Source organism: Pristiophorus japonicus, chromosome 17 (assembly GCF_044704955.1).
Source record: "Pristiophorus japonicus isolate sPriJap1 chromosome 17, sPriJap1.hap1, whole genome shotgun sequence".
NCBI classification, from domain to species: Eukaryota; Metazoa; Chordata; class Chondrichthyes; family Pristiophoridae; genus Pristiophorus; species Pristiophorus japonicus.
The window spans coordinates 34,619,255-34,645,169 of record NC_091993.1 but is presented as its reverse complement, the minus strand read 5'-3'; the positions used below and the strand labels follow the sequence as shown (position 1 = coordinate 34,645,169).

At 54.1% G+C, this 25,915-nt stretch overlaps 1 protein-coding gene across 1 annotated transcript in view; it reads left to right on the top strand.

Moving 5' to 3' along the window:
• The window catches only part of hdc (histidine decarboxylase), a 56,120-nt gene that overhangs the window by 8,574 nt on the left and 21,631 nt on the right, over positions 1–25,915 (top strand). Inside the window, exons 4-6 of the mRNA XM_070859126.1 lie at positions 77–275; positions 19,209–19,260; positions 21,545–21,717. Coding sequence (XP_070715227.1) covers positions 77–275; positions 19,209–19,260; positions 21,545–21,717 — 424 coding nt within the window. The remainder of the gene's footprint in view (positions 1–76; positions 276–19,208; positions 19,261–21,544; positions 21,718–25,915) is intronic.

Below are 25,915 nucleotides of genomic sequence, written 5' to 3'. Positions count from 1 at the left end.
GCAAGCTCCCCACTGGAGTGGAACTAAACTATAGAACCAATGGGAACCTGTTCAACCGCCGCTGCTTCCAGACCAGATCCAAGGTCGTCTTGTCCTCCGTCATTGAACTACAATACGCAGACGATGCCTGCATCTGTGCACATTCAGAGGCCGAACTCCAAGCCATCATTAACACCTTCACTGAGTCATATGAGAGCAAAGGCCTTGCACTAGACATCCATAAGTCAAAGGTCCTCCACACAGCACTGCCCCCCCACGACGAGGCCTTGGACAACGTAGACCATTTTCCAGTGTGCCAGTGCAGACTTCGGTCGCCTGAGGAAGAGTGTGTTTGAAGACCAGGACCTCAAACCTGGCACCAAGCTCATGGTCTACAGAGCAGTGGTGATACCCGTCCTCCTATATGGCTCAGAGACATGGACTTTGTACAACATGCACCTCAAAACACTGTAAAAGTACCACCAACACTGCCTCCGCAAGATCCTGCAAATCCACTGACAGGATAGGCGCACCAACATCAGTGTCCTCGCTCAGGCCAGCATCCGAGCGTGGTCAGTGCTTCATCAGCTCTGCTGGATGGGCCACATCCTTCGCATGCTCGACACAAGACTCCCAAAACTAGCTTGGCAGGGGGATGGGAACCCAGGAGAGGGTTCTGAGCTAGTTAGAGTGGGTGAGAGCTCAGATGAACAGAACCCCAAGAAAGAATACAAAAGGCAGGAGGCAACAGAGCAGAGTAGCACTGGGGTAAGTGTAAACCACAAGGTGATAGGAAGGGACAATATGTATGAATATAAAAGGGCTGCAGGAGGGGTCAAAACTAAAATCATGGTTTAAAAACTAGTATTAAAAAACTTTACCAAAACGCACGCAGCAGTCGAAACAAAGTAAATGAGTTGACGGCACAAATCATTACAAATGGGTATGATTTGGTGGCCATTACTGAATCGTGGTTGCAGGGTGGCCAAGACTGGGAATTAAACTTACAGGGGTATCTGACAATTCGGAAAGACAGACAAGAAGGGAAAGGAGGTGGGTAGCTCTGTTAATAAAGGATGATATCAGGGCAGTTGTGAGAGACGATATTGGCTCTAATGAACAAAATGTTGAATCATTGTGGGTGGAGATTAGAGATAGTAAGGAGAAAAAGTCACTGGTGGGCATAGTTTATAGGCTCCCAAATAATAACTTCACGGTGGGGCAGACAATAATCAGGGGAATAATGGAGGCAAGTGAAAAAGGAACGGCAGTAATCATGGGGGATTTTAACCTACATATTGATTGGTCAAACCAAATCGCATGGGGTAGCCTTGAGGAGGAATTCATTGAATGCATACAGGATTGTTTCTTAGAACAGTATGTTACAGAACCTACAAGGGAGCAAGCTATCTTAGATCTGGTCCTGTGTAATGAGACAGGAATAATAAACGATCTCCTAGTAAAAGATCCTCTCGGAATGAGTGATCACAGTATGGTTGAATTTGTAATACAGATTGAGGGTGAGGAAGTAGTGTCTCAAACGAGTGTACTATGCTTAAACAAAGGGAACTACAGTGAGATGAGGGCAGAACTGACTAAAGTAGACTGGGAACACAGTCTAAATGGTGGCACAATTGAGGAACAGTGGAGTACTTTTAAGGAGCTCTTTCATAGTGCTCAACAAAAATATATTCCAGTGAAAAAGAAGGGCGGTAAGAGAAGGGATAACCAGCCATGGATAACCAAGGAAATAAAGGAGAGTATCAAATTAAAAACCAATGTGTATAAGGTGGCCAAGGTGATTGGGAAAATTTTAAGCGACAGCAAAGAATGACTAAGAAAGCAATAAAGAAAGGAAAGATAGATTACGAAAGTAAACTTGCACAAAACATAAAAACAGATAGTAAAAGCTTTTACCGATATATAAAACGGAAAAGAGTGACTAAAGTAAATGTTGGTCCTTTAGAAGATAAGAAGGGGGATTTAATAATGGGAAATGTGGAAATGGCTGAGACCTTAAACAATTATTTTGCTTCGGTCTTCACAGTGGAAGACACAAAAACCATGCCAAAAATTGCTGGTCACGGGAATGTGGGAAGGGAAGACCTTGAGGCAATCACTATCACTAGGGGGGTAGTGCTGGACAGACTAATGGGAATCAAGGTAGACAAGTCCCCTGGTCCTGATGAAATGCATCCCAGGGTATTAAAAGAGATGGCGGAAGTTACAGCAGATGCATTCGTTATAATCTACCAAAATTGTCTGGACTCTGGGGAGGTACCATCGGATTGGAAAGCAGCTAATGTAACGCCTCTGTTTAAAAAAGGGGGCAGACAAAAGGCAGGTAACTATAGGCCGGTTAGTTTAACATCTGTAGTGGGGTAAATGCTTGAAGCTATCATTAAGGAAGAAATAGCGGGACATCTAGATAGGAATAGTGCAATCAAACAGACGCAACATGGATTCATGAAGGGGAAATCATGTGTAACTAATTTACTGAAATTTTTTGAGGATATAGCGAGCATGGTGGATAGAGGTGTACCGATGGATGTGGTGTATTTAGATTTCCAAAAGGCATTTGATAAGGTGCCACACAAAAGGTTACTGCAGAAGATAAAGGTACGTGGAGTCAGAGGAAATGTATTAGCATGGATCGAGAATTGGCTGGCTAACAGAAAGCAGAGTCGGGATAAATGGGTCCTTTTCAGGTTGGAAATCGGTGGTTAGTGGTGTGCCATGGGGATCGGTGCTGGGACCACAACTGTTTACAATATACATAGATGACCTGGAAGAGGGGACAGAGTGTAGTGTAACAAAATTTGCAGATGACACAAAGATTAGTGGGAAAGCGGGTTGTGTAGAGGCCACAGAGAGGCTGCAAAGAGATTTAGATAGGTTAAGCGAATGGGCTAAGGTTTGGCAGATGGAATACAATGTCGGAAAATGTGAGGTCATCCACCTTGGAAAAAAAAACATTAAAAGGGAATATTATTTGAATGGGGAGAAATTACAACATGCTGCGGTGCAGAGGGACCTGGGGGTCCTTGTGCATGAAACTCTTTTAGAGTCTACCTGCAAAACATAAACATTAAACTGTGCCACCCGACCTGGGTGACACACCAGACATTTACAAGGCCCTTTTTTTCCTTTTTTTTTGTGTTTTTTTTTTTTTTTTTTTGGGCACTAAAATCACAATTTCTCCGGTGCCCCCTATAAAAGGGAAGGGGACACTAAAAGCACTGGCAATTAAAACAAATTAAACTTTAAAACGTAAAATCAAATTAAAATTTGGTTGCCGGGCGTGATGATGCACTCCAGTCCCTCCGGTGCCCACCTCTCGCGGAAGGCCGCGAGCGTACCGGTGGACACCGCGTGCTCCATCTCCAAGGACACCCTGGACCGGATGTAAGAGCGGAAGAGAGGCAGGCAGTCAGTTTGAACGACCCCCTCGACCGCCCGCTGCCTGGACCGGCTGATGGCACCCTTGGCCGTGCCCAGGAGCAGTCCTACGAGGAGGCCTTCGGACCTTCCCGCTCCCCTCCGCACAGGGTGCCCAAAGATCAGGAGAGTGGGACTGAAGTGCAGCCAGAATTTCAGGAGCAGCCCCTTCAAATAATAAAACAGGGGCTGCAACCTTGTGCATTCCATAAAAACATGGAACACGGACTCTTCCAGACCGCAGAAATTGCAGGCGGCCTAGGAGTCCGTGAACCGGCTTAAAAATTTGTTGCACGGCACTGCTCCGTGCACCACCCTCCAGGCCAAGTCCCCGATGAATAGTGGGAGGACCCCTGTGTAGAGTGCCCTCCATCGGGAACCCCCGCCTCCTCCGGACGGCAAGATGGTACGCCATGGCGTGTCCGGACGGCCGGCGAGGATGGCAAAGTTGAGGGTGTGCAGGAGCAGCCCGTACAGGAAACCCCTCCGCGCGGAACTGAAAGGCACGGAGGGGATTTCCCCGAGGCGGCTCAAGTTGTGAGGCGCCGGCCCCCGAGGGAGGTTCCGGGGTTTGGCGCCGATGAGGAATTCCGTCCGGACGGGGGTCAGTTCGGACGGGATCTCCCCATGTGCTTGAGCCTCCTCGATGCACCTAACGGAGTCAGGGCCCAGAGCTGTTTTTAGCGACTCGATGGCATCGGCCGCGTGGCGGACATTGGCAGAATTAAGGCGCCGCGCCAGCGTGTCTGGCGCCATCCAGCCCGCTCCTCCGCCATCGAGCAGGTCCCTGACCCTGGTCACCTCACCAGCCACAGCCCTCTCTTCCGACCGCCACATGAAACCTCGGCCGTGGAGGTACGGATTCCCGAGCAGCAGTTCCTGCAGGACGGCCGCCACTCCAGCCGGCGGAGAGCTGCGCTTGGTGGAGACTTTGTTCCAGACCCTGATGAGTTCCCTGTAAAAGACAGGCAGCTCCCGGAGGGCGGTCCTGGCACCCCCCAAGTTCACAAACAGGAGCTGCGTGTCATAATTGAGGTCGCGCTGCTGGCGGAAGAAATACCTCGCCAGAGCACACCACCTAGGAGGGGGCTCGACGTAAAGGTATCTCTGCAGGGTCTGAAGACGGAAAGTCGCGAGCTGGGCGCTGACGCACACCAACGACTGACTGCCCTTCTCAAGCGGGAGACTCAAGACCGCGGCAGAGACCCAGTGCTTCCTGTTGTTCCAGAAGAAGTCCACCAGCTTCTTCTGTATCTTGGCGACAAACGCAGGGGGAGGGGTCAAAGTGACCAGCCGGTACCACAGCATTGCGGCCACCAGCTGGTTTATGACTAGCGCTCGACCCCTGTAGGACAGCACTCGGAGCAGTCCTGTCCAGCGCCCTAGGCGAGCGGCGACCTTGGCCTCCAGCTCCTGCCAGTTCGCCGGCCAGGCTCCCTCGTCGGGGCTAAGGTAGACTCCCAGATAGAGGAGATGGGTCGTGCTCCAGGCAAAAGGCCTGAGCTCCTCCGGCAGGGAGTCCACCCGCCACTGACCCACCAGGAGTCCGGAACATTTCTCCCAGTTGATCCTGGTGGAGGACGCGGCCGAGTAAATCTCCTGGCACTCACGCATCCTCCGCAGGTCAGCGGGATCCTCTACCGCGAGGAGCACGTCATCGGCGTAAGCCGAGAGGACGACCTCCACGCCCGGCCCTTGCAGAGCCAGTCCCGTTAACCTCGTCCGCAAGAGGCGCAGGAAAGGCTCCACGCAAACGGCGTATAACTGGCCGGACATGGGGCATCCCTGGCGCACCCCTCTCCTAAAGCGAAGGGGCGCCGTCAAGGACCCATTAACCTTAATCAGACACTCCGCGGCGGCGTACAAAAGTCGGATCCGGGCGACGAAATGCGTCCCGAACCCGAAAGCGCGCAGAGTTCCGAGCAGATAGTCGTGATCCACCCTGTCGAACGCCTTCTCTTGGTCGAGGGATAGGAAGGCGACCGACAGACCAGCCTCCTGGGAACAATGGATGAGGTCCCGGACCAGATGGATGTTATCGTGGATTGTCCGGCCCGGGACCGTGTAGGACTGGTCGGGGTGGATCATGTGGTCCAGCACGGCACCAAGGCGAGCAGACATCGCCCTGGCGAAGATTTTGTAGTCCGTGCTGAGGAGGGAGACCGGGCGCCAGTTCTTAAGGAGGCGGAGATCGCCCTTCTTAGGCAGCAGGATGATGACTGCCCTGCGCCAAGAGAGGGGCATCTCCCCGGTCGCCAGACTTTCCCCCAGGACCCACGCGTAGTCGCTCCCCAGGACGTCCCAGAACGCCCTGTGGAACTCCACGGTCAGCCCGTCCAGCCCCGGGGATTTTCCCCTCGAGAGCCGGGCGAGGGCACCGGTCAGCTCCGCCAGGCTTAGCGGAGCTTCCAGATTTTCGGCGCCCTCCGGGCTGACCTTCGGCAGGTCCTCCCACAAAACTCTACACGCTTCCTCGCTGGACGGATCCGGAGAGAACAGAGCCGCGTAATATTCACGGGCCCTGTTGTTGACGCCCTCCGGATCCGAGACGAGAGAGCCGTCGTCAGCCAGAAGCGTCAAGAGCTGCTTACGGACACTCTGCCTTTTTTCCAGCGAGTAGAAGAAGGGGGAGCCGCGGTCCAGATCCCGCAGGAACCGGATCCGCGACCTCACGAACGCGCCTCGGGACCCGACGAGCTGCAGGTCCTTCAGCGCGGCCTTCTTCGCTTCGTACACCGTCCGCAGGGCCGGGTCCTGGACGACTTGACCGAGACGGGCTTCCAGGTCGAGCACCTCTTTTTCTAGGCGCCCGACTCTGGCCGCCCGCCTCTTGGTCGACCCCCTCGCGTACTCTTGACAGAAGACGTGGACGTGAGCCTTGCCCACGTCCCACCATAGCCTCAAGGAGGGGAAGCCCCCCTGCTTCCTTCTCCAGTCGGACCAGAATCGACGGAACGAGTCCTGGAACCGCACGTCCTCCAGCAGCCGGTTGTTAAAGTGCCAGTACGCGGACCCCGTCCTCGCGCGGAGCGAAGCGAGCTCCGCCCACACCAGGTGGTGGTCCGAACACGGCACCGGTCGCATGGAGGCCGCCGGGACGCAGGAAACGTACGCCCGAGACACGTAAAGGCGGTCGACTGTAGACCATCCTACTCCAGGCCTCACCCAAGTAAAGGCGCTGGAGTCGGGGTGGAGATTTCGCCAGACGTCCACCAAGTCGAAGGACCCGACCAGGTCCCTCAACTTCTCCATCGCCGTCATGCACTACGGGGCACCGGAGCGGTCCCTCGCCTCGAGGGTGCAGTTAAAATCCCCCCCGAGGACAATGCAGTCGCCGACGTCGACGGAGCCAAGAAGAGCGGACACCTCTTCAAAGAAGCGCGTTTGCTGCGGGCCGGGCTGAGGGGCGTACACGTTCACGAGATTGAGCGGCACGTCCCCCAGGTGAACCGTTACGTGCAGCAAGCGGCCTGGCACGGGCTCCTCGACCCCCAAGATCTCCGGCTGAAAATGCGGGCCCAGCAAGATGGCCACCCCACTAGAAATGGCGGTGAGGTGGCTCATGCGGACCTCTCCTTGCCATTCCAGGAGCCACGTGGCTTCGTCTCCCGGAACGGTGTGGGTTTCTTGCAGGAAGCACACCGCATATTTCCCCTCCCGCAGGAGCGAAAAGTTGTCAAATCTACGGCGTGCCCCTCTGCCGCCGTTGATGTTGAGGCTGGCTATGGTTATCTTCATGGCAAAAGCATAGTGCAACCTCTACCTTAACCTATTGTGGGGGAGGGAGCGGAGTCTTTTGTTGAACTCCGCTCCCTCCGCAGCCCAGCGAGGAGTCCCTCGAGCTCGCGCAGCTCAAGGTGTTGCGCCTTTGTCAAGGGCCCGCCTGCGGCCAAGGTTTTAACGGCGGCGCGGACGGACCCCTTGATCAGCTCTGGCTCGGACCATTTTTCCAGGGCCAGTCGGGCTTGGTTGCAGCGACCCCGGCTCTGGACCAAAAAGTCCCGGAGTTCCTTTGCAGGAATGAGGATGGTCTCGGCGGCGGCCGCGAGCAGATCCACCGCCTCGCTGGCGGTGGTCTCTAGGTCTTCACCCGCATCCCCCACCGAGTCCCCGTCCTCCTCCGGGAGGTGGCTGCCAGCAGCCGGCCCATCGACCGCACAAGGTACGGCAAATGACCCGGCCGCTCCAACCGGCCCTGGCTCTGCCCCGATCCCACCCCCAGGATCGTCGGCAGAGGAGTCCCCACTGGGCTCTTTTAAAAATGGTGCTGGGTCGGGAAATGACAGCGGAAGGGGTTCCCCCTCCGCCCCAGGAACCGGGGAACAAGGAGAGACCCGCCCATAGGAAATCCCCAGGCTCTCCAAGTGCTCCAGCTCCACAGCAAGAGGCGAGGGTGGGTGTTCCTCCCCCTCCCCGCTGCCACCCCCCGGCCCAGCATCTACAGTGTCATAATAGACATATGTTTCATTTTCTGCCGGGTCGAGCGACTCCCGGGGGAAGTTGGGTATTGGCTGGGCGGGCTCAGGTTCGGCCTTTTCGGCCCCGCCTGCCTCAGTCCCCAGGACGCCCGGCCCGGCGGCAATGCATTCCTCCGCGATCCCCACGCCCCCCACGACAGGCAGATCTTCCACGCCATCCCCGGGAGGCAGAGGCTGGGCAGCCTCGACTGCCTCACCCTCCCCGGGGACAGACTCCTCTCGCCTACAGCGCAGCTTGGGGGCGCTGGTTGGGGACGCGGGACACGCGGCGGGCACCGACTCCTCCGCGGAGGGATGTTGTTCCCCCTCCGCCTCATCGGAGCCGCGCCTCCTTTTGTTCCTGGGGGCGCGCGGAGGCAGGGAGACCTCCATGTCTGCCGAGGCCTCCCGCTCCGCCCCCCCCTTTTCCTTTTCTTGCCCGCGCCCGGGCCCCTCTGTGGTGTTATTCAAGGGCTCGGGCACGGGCTCGGGGCACCCCGCGCTCGCCGGTGACTGGGTTGGGCCGAGCGCGGTAAACAAATTGTCTGGCGCACCGAGGGGACCCGCCTCTGGATGTTTTGCCTTGTCCCGCGCCTTCCTTCCGGTCGGACGCTCTCCCTCCCCCCCGCCGGAGGCCCCGAAAACAAAGGCCTCCGACGATGCCCGCGCACCTATGGCTCCCGGCACGCGGACGCAACTAGGGGGAGGGGTGGCGGCGGCGCCAGCCTTGGCCGCCTTCGGTGGTTTGGCGGCCTTGGAGGCGGGGCAGTTCTTGCGAACGTGCCCCACCTCCCTGCAGGCATGGCACCGCACGCCGTCCGACGTCCAAAAGACGCGGTAGGCAGTCCCCTCGTGCACCACATTGAAGTTGCCCTCCGTCGTCTCCTCCCGCGCCAGCCGGACAAAGAGCTGGCGGCGGAAGGAGAACACGTGGCGCAGGATGTTCTCCCTGAGGCCGAGCGGTATGGGGTTGATCCCCGACCTTACCTCCCCCAGTTGGTGTAGGTGAGGGAGGAGGAGCTCAGCGGGAACAAAGGGCGGGACGTTTGAAACGATGACCCTCTGCGCGGTGGCCTCGAGAGGGTCCACCGGCAGGAACGTCCCGCCCACCGTGAGCCCCTTTTCGAGGGCCAGGGACACCGCCCGCTCCGACCCCAGGAAGAAAACAGCCTTCCCAGACATCTTGGAGGCCGCGACAATGGCCGAGGGGCCGACTACCCCAGCCATCGCCCGCACGCACTCCTCAATGCTCATTGTGGGGTGAGTGTAGCTCTTGACCCCGTGTTTCCTGGTGATAAGTTGAAAAGGTGGCAGGGCAGCGGGTGGCGCAGGAGGTGCCGTGGAAGCGGTTGTCACCTGCGCATATGTCCTCGCTGGCCCTGCCACCGGCGTGGATGGGGTCGCCATCACGGGGTCCCTTTAAGGGCTACACCCACCCCAAAGTCACAGGCCTTAATGGTCTTTATTGGCCTCGTATATTAACTGAGCAGAGGAGCCCTTAACGAGGCACCTCTCCCCTAGTTGGCAATTGGGGAGGGGCCTTGCTCCCTCTGCTCAGTTGTCTCAATTGTGTTTTTTTTTTAAATTAGGAGAAAGGGGCCTCAGAGAGAGAGGGGAGAAACAGAGAATAACAGAGAAAGAGAGAGGGGGGTGGGGAGGGGGGTGGGAAGGGGGGGGAACTGCGAGGGCAGGTCTCCCCTCGCAGCTGTGGGTGGGTGCACTCCCCAGATGGCAAAACACAAAAAACACAAAGTCTTTGGGTTGGTCTTCAGGTGGGGGGAGAAGATGTCTTCACCTGGGGTAGCTAGAGCCACCAGGCACACACTCCTAACGATATTCAATTGGTGATTTAAAGAAACTTCAGCCTGGTAGCTCCAGCTATCCCAGGCTAGGCAAATGTGGGGGGGTGGGGGGGGGGTTCCAATTGTGGGGGGGGCCTAGTTGTAAGCAAGGCCCCCACGCACACTTCCACACACACACACACCCACCCCCCGCGATGTTCCGGCCCTCAGTGGTCTTCTTTCCTCCCCCCACCGATATAACAAAGTCTTTTGGGAAATGCACCCACACCCACCTGTAGAAATGGTAGAGTCTCCCTCCTTCCACACTGGATGTTTGTTGTTGGTTTTTCCCCCTCTCTCCAACTCCTTGCAGAAATGATAAAAGTTGTTAAAGTTTTCTGCTTTTTCCTCCTCTCCCTCTGGGTGAAAGTTGGTGGTGAAGCCCCTTCCTTCCTTCTCTTCCTGGGCTGGTCTCAGGGCTCTCCAGGCAGGAGCAAAAGTTGATAGCTGCTCCTCTCTCTGCAGCTCAGCTCCTACTGAGCAGGACACGCCTCCACTGCTCCCATGAAACTCTTTTTGGAGTTCACCTGCAAAACATAAAACATTAAACGGTGCCACCCGACCTGGGTGACACTCCAGACATTTACAAGGCCCTTTTTTCCCCCCCTTTTATTGTTTTTTTTTTGTGTTTTTCTTTTTTTGGTTTTTTTTTGGGCACTAAAATCACAATTTTCCCCAGTGCCCCCTATAAAAGGGAAGGGGGACACTAAAAGCACCGGCAATTAAAACAAATTAAACTTAAAAACGTAAAATCAAATTAAAATTTGGTTGCCGGGCGTGATGATGCACTCCAGTCCCTCCGGTGCCCACCTCTCGCGGAAGGCCGCGAGCGTACCGGTGGACACCGCGTGCTCCATCTCCAAGGACACCCTGGACCGGATGTAAGAGCGGAAGAGAGGCAGGCAGTCAGGTTGAACGACCCCCTCGACCGCCCGCTGCCTGGACCGGCTGATGGCACCCTTGGCCGTGCCCAGGAGCAGTCCTACGAGGAGGCCTTCGGACCTTCCCGCTCCCCTCCGCACAGGGTGCCCAAAGATCAGGAGAGTGGGACTGAAGTGCAGCCAGAATTTCAGGAGCAGCCCCTTCAAATAATGGAACAGGGGCTGCAACCTCGTGCACTCAATAAAAACATGGAACACGGACTCCTCCAGACCGCAGAAATTGCAGGCGGCCTGAGAGTCCGTGAACCGGCTTAAAAATTTGTTGCACGGCACTGCTCCGTGCACCACCCTCCAGGCCAAGTCCCCGATGAATAGTGGGAGGACCCCTGTGTAGAGTGCACTCCATCAGGGACCCCCGCCTCCTCCGGACGGCAAGATGGTACGCCATGGCGTGTCCGGACGGCCGGCGAGGATGGCAAAGTTGAGGGTGTGCAGGAGCAGCCCGTACAGGAAACCCCTCCGCGCGGAACTGAAAGGCACGGAGGGGATTTCCCCGAGGCGGCTCAAGTTGTGAGGCGCCGGCCCCCGAGGGAGGTTCCGGGGTTTGGCGCCGATGAGGAATTCCGTCCGGACGGGGGTCAGTTCGGACGGGATCTCCCCACGTGCTTGAGCCTCCTCGATGCACCTAACGGAGTCAGGGCCCAGAGCTGTTTTTAGCGACTCGATGGCATCGGCCGCGTGGCGGACGTTGGCAGAGTTTAGGTGCCGCGCCAGCGTGTCTGGCGCCATCCAGCCCGCTCCTCCGCCATCGAGCAGGTCCCTGACCCTGGTCACCTCACCAGCCACAGCCCTCTCTTCCGACCGCCACATGAAACCTCGGCCGTGGAGGTACGGATTCCCGAGCAGCGGCTCCTGCAGGACGGCCGCCACTCCAGCCGGCGGAGAGCTGCGCTTGGTGGAGACTTTGTTCCAGACCCTGATGAGTTCCCTGTAAAAGACAGGCAGCTCCCGGAGGGCAGTCCTGGCACCCCCCAAGTTCACAAACAGGAGCTGCGTGTCATAATTGAGGTCGCGCTGCTGGCGGAAGAAATACCTCGCCAGAGCACACCACCTAGGAGGGGGCTCGACGTAAAGGTATCTCTGCAGGGTCTGAAGACGGAAAGTCGCGAGCTGGGCGCTGACGCACACCAACGACTGACCGCCCTCCTCAAGCGGGAGACTCAAGACCGCGGCAGAGACCCAGTGCTTCCTGTTGTTCCAGAAGAAGTCCACCAGCTTCTTCTGTATCTTGGCGACAAACGCAGGGGGAGGGGTCAAAGTGACCAGCCGGTACCACAACATTGCGGCCACCAGCTGGTTTATGACTAGCGCTCGACCCCTGTAGGACAGCACTCGGAGCAGTCCTGTCCAGCGCCCTAGGCGAGCGGCGACCTTGGCCTCCAGCTCCTGCCAGTTCGCCGGCGAGGCTCCCTCGTCGGGGCTAAGGTAGACTCCCAGATAGAGGAGATGGGTCGTGCTCCAGGCAAAAGGCCTGAGCTCCTCCGGCAGGGAGTCCACCCGCCACTGACCCACCAGGAGTCCGGAACATTTCTCCCAGTTGATCCTGGCGGAGGACGCGGCCGAGTAAATCTCCTGGCACTCACGCATCCTCCGCAGGTCAGCGGGATCCTCTACCGCGAGGAGCACGTCATCGGCGTAAGCCGAGAGGACGACCTCCACGCCCGGCCCTTGCAGAGCCAGTCCCGTCAACCTCGTCCGCAAGAGGCGCAGGAAAGGCTCCACGCAAACGGCGTATAACTGGCCGGACATGGGGCATCCCTGGCGCACCCCTCTCCTAAAGCGAAGGGGCGCCGTCAAGGACCCGTTAACCTTAATCAGACACTCCGCGGCGGCGTACAAAAGTCGGATCCGGGCGACGAAATGCGTCCCGAACCCGAAAGCGCGCAGAGTTCCAAGCAGATAGTCGTGATCCACCCTGTCGAACGCCTTCTATTGGTCGAGGGATAGGAAGGCGACCGACAGACCAGCCTCCTGGGTTTTTCTGATTTTCGGCGCCCTCCGGGCTGACCTTCGGCAGGTCCTCCCACAAAACTCTACGCGCTTCCTCGCTGGACGGATCCGGAGAGAACAGAGCCCCGTAATATTCACGGGCCCTGTTGTTGACGCCCTCCGGATCCGAGACGAGAGAGCCGTCGTCGGCCAGCAGCGTCAAGAGCTGCTTACGGCCACTCTGCCTTTTTTCCAGCGAGTAGAAGAAGGGGGAGCCGCGGACCAGATCCCGCAGGAACCGGATCCGCGACCTCACGAACGCGCCTCGGGACCCGACGAGCTGCAGGTCCTTCAGCGCGGCCTTCTTCGCTTCGTACACCGTCCGCAGGGCCGGGTCCTGGACGACTTGACCGAGACGGGCTTCCAGGTCGAGCACCTCTTTTTCTAGGCGCCCGACTCTGGCCGCCCGCCTCTTAGTCGACCCCCTCGCGTACTCTTGACAACTGCTCCCATGAAACTCTTTTGAGTTTACCTGCGAAAACATAAAACATTAAACGGTGCCACCCGACCTGGGTGACACTCCAGACATTTACAAGGCCCTTTTTTTTTTCCCCCCCCTTTTTTTTTGTGTTTTTCTTTTTTTTTTTTTTTTTTTTTGGGCACTAAAATCACAATTTTCCCCAGTGCCCCCTATAAAAGGGAAGGGGGACACTAAAAGCACCGGCAATTAAAACAAATTAAACTTAAAAAACGTAAAATCAAATTAAAATTTGGTTGCCGGGCGTGATGATGCACTCCAGTCCCTCCGGTGCCCACCTCTCGCGGAAGGCCGCGAGCGTACCGGTGGACACCGCGTGCTCCATCTCCAAGGACACCCTGGACCGGATGTAAGAGCGGAAGAGAGGCAGGCAGTCAGGTTGAACGACCCCCTCGACCGCCCGCTGCCTGGACCGGCTGATGGCACCCTTGGCCGTGCCCAGGAGCAGTCCTACGAGGAGGCCTTCGGACCTACCCGCTCCCCTCCGCACAGGGTGCCCAAAGATCAGGAGAGTGGGACTGAAGTGCAGCCAGAATTTCAGGAGCAGCCCCTTCAAATAATAAAACAGGGGCTGCAACCTTGTGCATTCCATAAAAACATGGAACACGGACTCTTCCAGACCGCAGAAATTGCAGGCGGCCTAGGAGTCCGTGAACCGGCTTAAAAATTTGTTGCACGGCACTGCTCCGTGCACCACCCTCCAGGCCAAGTCCCCGATGAATAGTGGGAGGACCCCTGTGTAGAGTGCCCTCCATCGGGAACCCCCGCCTCCTCCGGACGGCAAGATGGTACGCCATGGCGTGTCCGGACGGCCGGCGAGGATGGCAAAGTTGAGGGTGTGCAGGAGCAGCCCGTACAGGAAACCCCTCCGCGCGGAACTGAAAGGCACGGAGGGGATTTCCCCGAGGCGGCTCAAGTTGTGAGGCGCCGGCCCCCGAGGGAGGTTCCGGGGTTTGGCGCCGATGAGGAATTCCGTCCGGACGGGGGTCAGTTCGGACGGGATCTCCCCACGTGCTTGAGCCTCCTCGATGCACCTAACGGAGTCAGGGCCCAGAGCTGTTTTTAGCGACTCGATGGCATCGGCCGCGTGGCGGACATTGGCAGAATTAAGGCGCCGCGCCAGCGTGTCTGGCGCCATCCAGCCCGTTCATCCGCCATCGAGCAGGTCCCTGACCCTGGTCACCTCACCAGCCACAGCCCTCTCTTCCGACCGCCACATAAAACCTCGGCCGTGGAGGTACGGATTCCCGAGCAGCAGTTCCTGCAGGACGGCCGCCACTCCAGCCGGCGGAGAGCTGCGCTTGGTGGAGACTTTGTTCCAAACCCTGATGAGTTCCCTGTAAAAGACAGGCAGCTCCCGGAGGGCGGTCCTGGCACCCCCCAAGTTCACAAACAGGAGCTGCTTGTCATAATTGAGGTCGCGCTGCTGGCGGAAGAAATACCTCGCCAGAGCACACCACCTAGGAGGGGGCTCGACGTAAAGGTATCTCTGCAGGGTCTGAAGACGGCAAGTCGCGAGCTGGGCGCTGACGCACACCAACGACTGACTGCCCTCCTCAAGCGGGAGACTCAAGACCGCAGCAGAGACCCAGTGCTTCCTGTTGTTCCAGAAGAAGTCCACCAGCTTCTTCTGTATCTTGGCGACAAACGCAGGGGGAGGGGTCAAAGTGACCAGCCGGTACCACAGCATTGCGGCCACCAGCTGGTTTATGACTAGCGCTCGACCCCTGTAGGACAGCACTCGGAGCAGTCCTGTCCAGCGCCCTAGGCGAACGGCGACCTTGGCCTCCAGCTCCTGCCAGTTCACCGGCCAGGCTCCCTCGTCGGGGCTAAGGTAGACTCCCAGATAGAGGAGATGGGTCGTGCTCCAGGCAAAAGGCCTGAGCTCCTCCGGCAGGGAGTCCACCCGCCACTGACCCACCAGGAGTCCGGAACATTTCTCCCAGTTGATCCTGGCGGAGGACGCGGCCGAGTAAATCTCCTGGCACTCACGCATCCTCCGCAGGTCAGCGGGATCCTCTATCGCGAGGAGCACGTCATCGGCGTAAGCCGAGAGGACGACCTCCACGCCCGGCCCTTGCAGAGCCAGTCCCGTCAACCTCGACTGCTCCCATGAAACTCTTTTGAGTTTACCTGCGAAAACATAAACATTAAAGAGTGCCACCCGACCTGGGTGACACTCCAGACATTTACAAGGCCCTTTTTTTCCCCCTTTTTTTTGTTTTTTTTGTGTTTTTCTTTTTTTGGTTTTTTTTTGGGCACTAAAATCACAATTTTTCCCCAGTGCCCCCTATAAAAGGGAAGGGGACACTAAAAGCACCGGCAATTAAAACAAATTAACTTTAAAACGTAAAATCAAATTAAAATTTGGTTGCCGGGCGTGATGATGCACTCCAGTCCCTCCGGTGCCCACCTCTCGCGGAAGGCCGCGAGCGTACCGGTGGACACCGCGTGCTCCATCTCCAAGGACACCCTGGACCGGATGTAAGAGCGGAAGAGAGGCAGGCAGTCAGGTTGAACGACCCCCTCGACCGCCCGCTGCCTGGACCGGCTGATGGCACCCTTGGCCGTGCCCAGGAGCAGTCCTACGAGGAGGCCTTCGGACCTACCCGCTCCCCTCCGCACAGGGTGCCCAAAGATCAGGAGAGTGGGACTGAAGTGCAGCCAGAATTTCAGGAGCAGCCCCTTCAAATAATGGAACAGGGGCTGCAACCTTGTGCATTCCATAAAAACATGGAACACGGACTCCTCCAGACCGCAGAAATTGCAGGCGGCCTGGGAGTCCGTGAACCGGCTTAAAAATTTGTTGCACGGCACTGCTCCGTGCACCACCCTCCAGGCCAAGTCCCCGATGAATAGTGGGAGGACCCCTGCGTAGAGTGCCCTCCATCGGGGACCCCCGCCTCCTCCGGACGGCAAGATGGTACGCCATGGCGTGTCCGGACGGCCGGCGAGGATGGCAAAGTTGAGGGTGTGCAGGAGCAGCCCGTACAGGAAACCCCTCCGCGCGGAACTGAAAGGCACGGAGGGGATTTCCCCGAGGCGGCTCAAGTTGTGAGGCGCCGGCCCCCGAGGGAGGTTCCGGGGTTTGGCGCCGATGAGGAATTCCGTCCGGACGGGGGTCAGTTCGGACGGGATCTCCCCACGTGCTTGAGCCTCCTCGATGCACCTAACGGAGTCAGGGCCCAGAGCTGTTTTTAGCGACTCGATGGCATCGGCCGCGCGGCGGACGTTGGCAGAATTTAGGCGCCGCGCCAGCGTGACTGGCGCCATCCAGCCCGCTCCTCCGCCATCGAGCAGGTCCCTGACCCTGGTCACCTCACCAGCCACAGCCCTCTCTTCCGACCGCCACATGAAGCCTCGGCCGTGGAGGTACGGATTCCCGAGCAGCGGCTCCTGCAGGACGGCCGCCACTCCAGCCGGCGGAGAGCTGCGCTTGGTGGAGACTTTGTTCCAAACCCTGATGAGTTCCCTGTAAAAGACAGGCAGCTCCCGGAGGGCGGTCCTGGCACCCCCCAAGTTCACAAACAGGAGCTGCGTGTCATAATTGAGGTCGCGCTGCTGGCGGAAGAAATACCTCGCCAGAGCACACCACCTAGGAGGGGGCTCGACGTAAAGGTATCTCTGCAGGGTCTGAAGACGGCAAGTCGCGAGCTGGGCGCTGACGCACACCAACGACTGACTGCCCTCCTCAAGCGGGAGACTCAAGACCGCAGCAGAGACCCAGTGCTTCCTGTTGTTCCAGAAGAAGTCCACCAGCTTCTTCTGTATCTTGGCGACAAACGCAGGGGGAGGGGTCAAAGTGACCAGCCGGTACCACAGCATTGCGGCCACCAGCTGGTTTATGACTAGCGCTCGACCCCTGTAGGACAGCACTCGGAGCAGTCCTGTCCAGCGCCCTAGGCGAACGGCGACCTTGGCCTCCAGCTCCTGCCAGTTCACCGGCCAGGCTCCCTCGTCGGGGCTAAGGTAGACTCCCAGATAGAGGAGATGGGTCGTGCTCCAGGCAAAAGGCCTGAGCTCCTCCGGCAGGGAGTCCACCCGCCACTGACCCACCAGGAGTCCGGAACATTTCTCCCAGTTGATCCTGGCGGAGGACGCGGCCGAGTAAATCTCCTGGCACTCACGCATCCTCCGCAGGTCAGCGGGATCCTCTATCGCGAGGAGCACGTCATCGGCGTAAGCCGAGAGGACGACCTCCACGCCCGGCCCTTGCAGAGCCAGTCCCGTCAACCTCGACTGCTCCCATGAATCCCAAAAAGTTAGTTTGCAGGTGCAGCAGGTAATCAGGAAGGCGAATGGAATGTTGGCCTTCATTGCGAGAGGGATGGAATACAAAAGCAGGGAGGTCCTGCTGCAACTGTACAGGGTATTGGTGAGGCCGCACCTGGAGTACTGCGTGCAGTTTTGGTCACCTTACTTAGCTTTGGAGGGGGTACAGAGACGATTCACTAGGCTGATTCCGGAGATGAGGGGGTTACCTTATGATGATAGATTGAGTAGACTGGGTCTATACTCGTTGGAGTTCAGATGGATGAAGGGTGATCTTATAGAAACATTTAAAATAATGAAAGGGATAGACAAGATAGAGGCAGAAAGGTTGTTTCTACTGGTAGGGGAGACTAGAACTAGGGGACAAAGCCTCAAAATACGGGGGTGCCAATTTAAAACTGAGTTGAGAAGAAATTTCTTCTCCCAGAAGGTTGTGAATCCGTGGCATTCTCTGCCCAAGGAAACAGTTGAGGCTAGCTCATTGAATGTATTCAAATCACAGATGGATAGATTTTTTACCAATAAGGGAATTAAGGGTTATAGGGAGCGGCGGGTAAGTGGAACTGAGTCCACGGCCAGATCAGCCATGATCTTGTTGAATGGCAGAGCAGGTTCGAGGGGCTAGATGGCCTACTCCTGTTCCTAATTCTTATGTTCTTATTATGTTCTTACGGCTAAGGGAATCAAGGGCCATGGAGAGAAAGCAGGAAATGGATACTGAGGGAATGATCAGCCATGATCTTATTGAATGGCGGTGCAGGTTCGAAGTGCCGAATGACCTACTCCTGCACCTATTTTCTATGTTTCTATGTTTCTAAAACAAGTACTCTACTCTGAGGTCCGACACGACAAGCGAGCCCCAGGTGGGCAGAGGAAACGCTTCAAGGACATCCTTAAAGCCTCCTTGATGAAGTGTAACACCCCCACCAACATCTAGGAATCCCTGACCCAAGACCGCCCAAAGTGGAGGAAAAGCATCTGGGAAGGTGCTGAACACCTCGAATCTCTTTGCTGAGAGCAAGCTGAAGCCAAGTGTCGACAGCGGAAGGAACGCGCGACAACCCAGGCACCCCATCCACCCGTCCTCCAACCACCGTCTGCCCCACCTGTGACAGAGACTGTAGGTCCCGTATTGGACTCATCAGTCACCTGAGAACTCATGTTTATGTGGAAACAAGTCATACTCGACTCCGAGGGACTGTCTATGATGATGATCCACGCAATTAGTGCAACGATAATTACAGAGACAATGGAGAGAAATTCTCTCCTGTCCATGTACCTTTCTCCTATCTTTGCCTCTATCTCTCCTCGTGTTTCTTTTCCTCAATCTATTTCTCTCTCTCTCTCTCTCTCCCCCCCCTCCTTTCTGTCTCTCCTGGGAGGGAGGGAGAAAATGCCATTTTCCTGCAATTAAAACGATGGGCGTGAATTCCTTCTGCTGATGCCCTGATTGGGAGGAGATGAACAGACACCAACAGTCCGCTGTTCAATATTCCTGTCTTTAACAATGACTCTCAGTCCAAGCTTTGAGGGTCCCACTTTCACCAGGTTCCAGTTCCCACTCCAACCATCCCAGTGACCTCGGAGAAACTGGATATCCGTGCCCATTGCTGAATTTGTGGCAGTTCTGCGCTGCGGGATATGAAAGAATATTCTCTCTGATTCCGAGTAAGTGATTTATCTTGTGCCTACTCAATCATTGGCATGGTCAATCTGCGCCAAAAAATGAGATTTGCTTTCGTCCAACAACTTTCTCAATCATCCCACAGGATTCACCTACAGTGAATTACTTTTCACTGTTAATCTCTCGTAGCCATTTTGTGCTCTGCAAATATCCCACGAATATCAAAAAGATCAGTCAAAAGGTCAGTGGTCAACCTGTGTTTGGTGCTGTTTGGGCAAGATATGAGCAGGACACGAGAGGAGCTCCCTGGCTCGGTTTAACACCGTGCAGCGCTCCCTAGCGCAACACACAGCGTTCCGCTCTGCTCCCTCAGCACTGCCCTGGACTCTTAGCCTCAGCCTTCTGACAATAACTGGGCCAAGATTGAGTGCGATGGGCTGAGGGTTTGGTGTTGCCCTGTGCTTTGGGGGCAGATTGAGGCTGTGCTACAGACAATTGCTAATCTCGTTAACATCTTGTACTTCTACAAAAGAGGTTTCATTGCAGGGTTTATGACGGGGCAAGGATTAAATTGGGAATCCAGGGATTGACCTGTTCAATAACAGTTGGCGTTACTGTACCAAGAATTTGCAGTTGTATTTTGCTCCGAGAATTGATTGGGTATTCTGGTATTTTTTTATATTTCTGTCAATACTTCCTTGGCTGCAGCAAAGAATAATCCATCAGCAGAGCGGTGAGTCAGGATCCCAAATCCCTGCCTAACTTCCATCAGGAAGACGAGTTCATGATAATATACGTCGGTGAAAAGAGTCCTGGTGTTTGGTTCCCCCTCCCCCGGGCTGATGTTTATCGACCCCTCGCCTTTACCTGGCCATGTGGGGGGCGGGGGCAGGTATTGACCACCTGTGCTTCACAGCACGGGCTGTCAGACAGGGACAACATCTGGGACAGGGACAACATCTGGGACAGGGACAGCTCTTCTTGCAGGAGAGCGGTCACTCAGCACGGAGAGCCAAACCATCGCAGGAGGCGTGGCCACATCTGGCAGCCTGTCACACTCAGGAATGGAGAAAGCGGCATATTCTGTGCTGTCAACATCTGGAGAGGAGGCAATTTACGGTTTGCTGATCATCTTGTGTGAAATGTTATCAAATATCTTCTGGGAGTGCAGAGACTGCAGTGGCTCATGTCGCTGAGGTGGGCCATATTGTTCCTAGCACAATCATAGAATGGTAACAGCACGGAAGGAGGCCATTCGGCCCATCGTGTCCGCACCGGCCGACAAAGAGCTATCCAGCCTAATCCCACTTCCCAGCTCTCGGTCCGTAGCCCTGCAGGTTACGGCATTTCAAGTGCACATCCAAGAACTTTTCTGCCTTTACCACCCTTTCAGGCAGTGAGTTCCAGACTCCCACCACCCTCTGGGTGAAGACATTTCCCCTCAAATCCCCTCTAAACCTCCCCCCAATTACTTTAAATCTATGCCCCTGGTTGCTGACCCCTATAACTTGGCCAGTCCCACTCCCTCGCCTTTTCCCTGTAGCCCTGCAATGTTTTCCTTCCGGTACTTATCCAATTCCCTTTTGAAAGTAGTGATTGAATCTGCCTCCAACATCTTCTCAGGCAGTGCATTCCAGATCCTAACCATTCGCTGGGTAAAATTTTTTTTTTCTTGTGTCAACTTTGATTCTTTTGCCAATCACCTTAAATCTGTGTCCTCTGGTTCTTGACCCTTCTGCCAATGGGAACAGTTTCTCTCTGTCCATTCTGTCTTGACCCCTCATGATTTTGAAAAGCCTCGATCAGATCTCCTCTCAACCTTCTCTGCTCCAAGGAGAACAACCTCAGCTTCTCCAGTCTATCCATGTAACTGAAGTCCCACATCCCTGGAATCATCCTTGTAAATCTTTTCTGCATCTTCTCTTAGACCTTCCTAAAGTGCAGTTTCCAGAATCAGACACAATACTCCAGTTGAGGCCGAACTAGTGTTTTATACAGGTTCATCATAACTTCCTTGCTTTTGTACTCAATGCCTCTGTTTAAGAAGCCGTAAGCTTTTTAACTGCTTCCTCAACCTGCTCTGCCACCTTCAGCGATTTGTGCACACATACCCCAAGGTCTCTCTGTTCATACACCCCTTTAGAATTGTACCCTTTAGTTTATATTGCCTCTCCTCGTTCTTCCTACCAAAATGTATCACTTTGCACTTTTCTGTGTTAAACTTCATTTCCCAGGTAGCTGCCAGATCCGCCTGTTCCTGTGCAGTCTCGCGTCCCCTCCATGGTACACACACCTGGGGCTCTGAGGTGCAGCATATGCTGTGTGTGGCCCAGAGTGGGTGTGTAAGGGCAGCAGTGGTCACTGGCTCGGCTCTGGGAGCTTGTATGGAGCCTGTTGTCCCCAGAGCTGCATCTGTTGTTGGCAACAGTGTTCTTGCCGTTCGACTGGCCATTGTTGCTGAGTTGTTTGCTCTGCTCAATGTCTCGGTGTGTTTGATATTGAATGTCTTGTATCTGTGTCCCTAGGGAAGGAGCTGGTGGATTATATTGCCGAGTACCTCAGCACTGTGAGGGAGCGCCGCGTCTGTCCTGATGTGCAGCCTGGCTACATGAGGGAGCTTCTTCCGGCCACAGCTCCGGAGCAGGGCGAGAGCTGGAGCAGCATCTTTGAGGACATCGAGAGGGTCATCATGCCTGGGGTAGGCCCCGCCCCGCCCCCTTTCTGCAGGGCCCCGCCCCTACCCCGCTATTGGTTGATATTATTGTACTGACAATTCTTCTGACTGTTGCAATTGCTCAGCACTCAGCGTTTCATCTTTCTAGTCTTTGTTTTGGGATTTTCCCTTTTAAAATGTAAGTTTTAAGAACATAAGAAATAGGACCAGGAGTCGGCCATTTGGCCCCTCGAGCCTGCTCCGCCATTCAATAAGATCATGGCTGATCTGATCATGGACTCAGCTCCATTTCCCTGCCCGCTCCCCATAACCCCTTATCCCCTTATCGTTCAAACATCTGTCTATCTCCACCTTAAATATATTCAATGACCCAGCCTCCACAGCTCTCTGGGGCAGAGAATTCCATAGATTTACAATCCTCAGAGAAGAAATTCCACCTCATCTCAATTTTAAATTGGTGGCCCCTTATACTGAGACTATGCCCCCTCATTTTAGTTTTCCCTATAAGTGAAAATATCCTCTCTGCATCCACCTTTACGATCCCCCTCATTATCTTATGTTTCAATACGATCACCTCTCATTCTTCTGAACTCCAATGTGTATGAATCCAACCTGCTCAACCTATCTTCATAAGTCAACCCCCTCATCTCCAGAATCAACCGAGTAAATCTTCTCTGAACAGCCTCCAATGCAAGTATATCCTTCCTTAAATACGGAGACCAAAACTGTACGCAGTAGTCCAGGTGTGGCCTCGCCAATACCCTGTACAATTGTAGCAGGACTTCTCTGCTTTTATATTCTATCCCCCTTGCAATAAAGGCCAACATTCCATTTGCCTTCCTGATTACTTGCTGTACCTACATACTAACTTTGTGTTTCATGCACAAGGACCCAGAGATCCCTATACTGCAGCACTTTGCAATTATAATTTGCTTTTCCATTATTTCTGCCAAAGTGGATAACCTCACATTTTTCCACATTGTACTCCATCTGCCAAATGTTTGCCCACTCACTTAGCCTGTCTATATCCCTTTGCAGATTTTTTGTGTCCTCCTCACAATTTGCTTTCCCACCCATCTTTGTATCACCTGCAAACCTGGCTTCATTACACTCGGTCCCTTCATCAGTGCTAGGTCCTCAACTATTTACAATTTATATTAATATAGATTGTAAATAGTTGAGGACCTAGCACTGATCCCTGAGGCACCCCACAAGTTACTGTTTGCCAACCGGAAAATGACCCATTTATCCCGATTCTCTGTTTTCTATTAGTTAGCTAATCCTTTATCCATGCTAATATATTATCCCCAACCCCGTGAACTTTTATCTAGTGCAGTAACCTTTTATGTGGCACCTTATCGAATGCCTATCTGTTAGTGTCAGAAGTCTTAAGGTTCTCAACCTCAGATAAATGGGCTCGCACTAAAATACAGAGCGTTCTGCAAAATGCTCAGGTTATAATTACCACTCTGAGAAGAGAGAGCTTCACTCTGAAGTTGTCTGTCTCATGTCTGTTCAATCTGAATCCGAGATTTATCGGTAACTGATGTACAAGAATCTAACAGCTGTCCTTGCACAAAAGGCGGATCCGTTACCTTGACTCTTTAAATTGTCGTGTCAAATATAATTACCAATTTCCCTTTTCCAGAAAGCCCATTGTTACACAGCCTCCTTCCATACAATAAGGTCTAACCTTTGCAAGGACATTTGTAATCACGATTTATACAAACAGATATTACTTAAGATATCCAACACCAATCAAGAAGTTTGACACCAAAAGCAGCCCGCTTGATTGGCACCCCATCCACCACCTTAAACATTCACTCCCTCCACCACCGGTGCACCGTGGCTGCAGTGTGTACCATCTACAAGCTGCACTGCAACAACTCGCCAAAGCTTCTTCGGCAGCACCTCCCAAACCCACGATCTCCACCACCTAGATGGACAAGGGCAGCAGGCGCATAGGGACACCATCACCTGCAAATTCCCCTCCAAGTTATGCACTATCCTGACTTGGAAATATATTGACCGTTCCTTCATTGTCGCTGGGTCAAAATCCTGGAACTCCCTCCCTAACAGCACTGTGGGAGCACCTTCACCACACGACTGCAGCGGTTCAAGAAAGCGGCTCACCACCACCTTCTCAAGGGCAGTTAGGGATGGGCAATAAATGCTGGTCTTGCTCACATCCCAGGAATTATTTTAAAAAAAATCTGGTTTAATGATACACATTTAGACATGACATTAAGACATTCATTCATTGTCAACATTAATTACTTCGCCCTCGAGATTGCTGACAATTACACTTCTCCATCCATAGAAACATAGAAACAAAGAAAATAGGTGCAGGAGTAGGCCATTCGGCCCTTCGAGCCTGCACCACAATTCAATAAGATCATGGCTCACCTCAGTACCCCTTTCCTGCTTTCTCTCCATAGCCCTTGATCCCTTTAGCCGTAAGGGCCATATCTAACTCCCTCTTGAATATATCCAATGAACTGGCATCAACAACTCTCTCTGATAGTGAATTCCACAGGTTTCTCCTCATCTCGGTCCTAAATGGCTTACCCCTTATCCTTAGACTATGTCCCCAGGTTCTGGACTTCCCCAACATCAGGAACATTCTTCCTGCATCTAACCTGTCCAGTCCCGTCAGTATTTTATATGTTTCTATGAGATCCTCTCTTATCCTTCTAAACGCCAGTGAATACAGGCCTAGTCGATCCAGTCTCTCCTCATGTCAGTCCTGCCATCCCGGGAATCAGTCTGGTGAACCTTTGCTGCACTCCCTCAATAGCAAGAACGTCCTTCCTCAGATTAGGAGACCAAAACTGATCACAATATTCCAGGCGAGGCCTCACCAAGCCCCTGTACAACTGCAGTAAGACCTCCCTGCTCCTATACTCAAATCCCCTAGCTATGAAGGCCAACATGCCATTTGCCTTCTTCACTGCCTGCTGTACCTGCATGCCAACTTTCAATGACTGATGTACCATGACAACCAGGTCTCATTGCACCTCCCCTTTTCCTAATCTGCCGCCATTCAGATAATCTGCTCTCGTGTTTTTGCCACCAAGGAAACATAGAAAATAGGTGCAGGAGCAGGCCTTTCGGCCCTTCGAGCCTGCACCGCCATTCAATAAGATCATGGCTGATCATTCAACCTCAGTATCCCTTTCCTGCTTTCTCTCCATACCCCTTGATCCCTTTGGCCGTAAGGGCCATATCTAACTCCCTTTTGAATATATCTAACGAACTGGCCTCAACAACTTTCAGTGGTAGAGCATTCCACAGGTTCACAATTCTGAGTGTAGAAGTTTCTCCTCATCTTGGTCCTAAATGGCTTACCCCTTATTCTTAGACTGTGATCCCTGGTTCTGGAACTTTCCAGCAACGGAAACATTCTTCCTGCTTCCTGTCCAATCCCGTCAGAAATTTATATGTTTCTATGAGATCCCCTCTCATTCTCGTTGCACCTCCCCTTTTCCTAATCTGTCACCATTCAGATAATATTCTGTCTTCCTGTTTTTAACCTCATATTTATCCACATTATACTGCATCTGCAATGCATTTACCCATTTGCCTAACCTGTTCGAGTCACCCTGCAGCCTCTTAGCATCCTCCTCGCAGCTCACACCACCACCCAGCTTAGTGTCATCTGCAAACTTGGAGATGTTACATTCAATTCCTTCATCTAAATCATTGATGTATATTGTAAATAGCTGGGGTCCCAGCACTGAGCCCTGCGGCACCCCACTAGTCACTGCCTGCCATTCTGAAAAGGACCCGTTTATCCCGATTCTCTGCTTCCTGTCTGCCAACCAGTTCTCGATCCACGTCAATATATTACCCCCAATACCATGTGCTTTAATTTTGCACACCAATCTCTTGTGTAGGACCTTGTCAAAATCCAATATCGAACATCTATAGAATCCAAAGGTATATTAACAGCAAGTGTATTAGTAACTGCTGAGAATCTCGCCACCTACACACGCTTTCATTCTTTTCATATTATCTTTGCATTTTAATCAGTTCACATAATAATATAAAATAATGAACATGTTGCTCTTCCCCACGTCGATGGGTCAGTTTACTGTGGCCCACAACACAGGAGAGAACCTCCCTTTTCCTGTATTTTCCGGCACCTCTCTCTTCACTGAAAGGATCAAAGGATTTTCCAGCACAGTGTTATTTTTCCAGTTATTCAGGGGAACGAATGGAT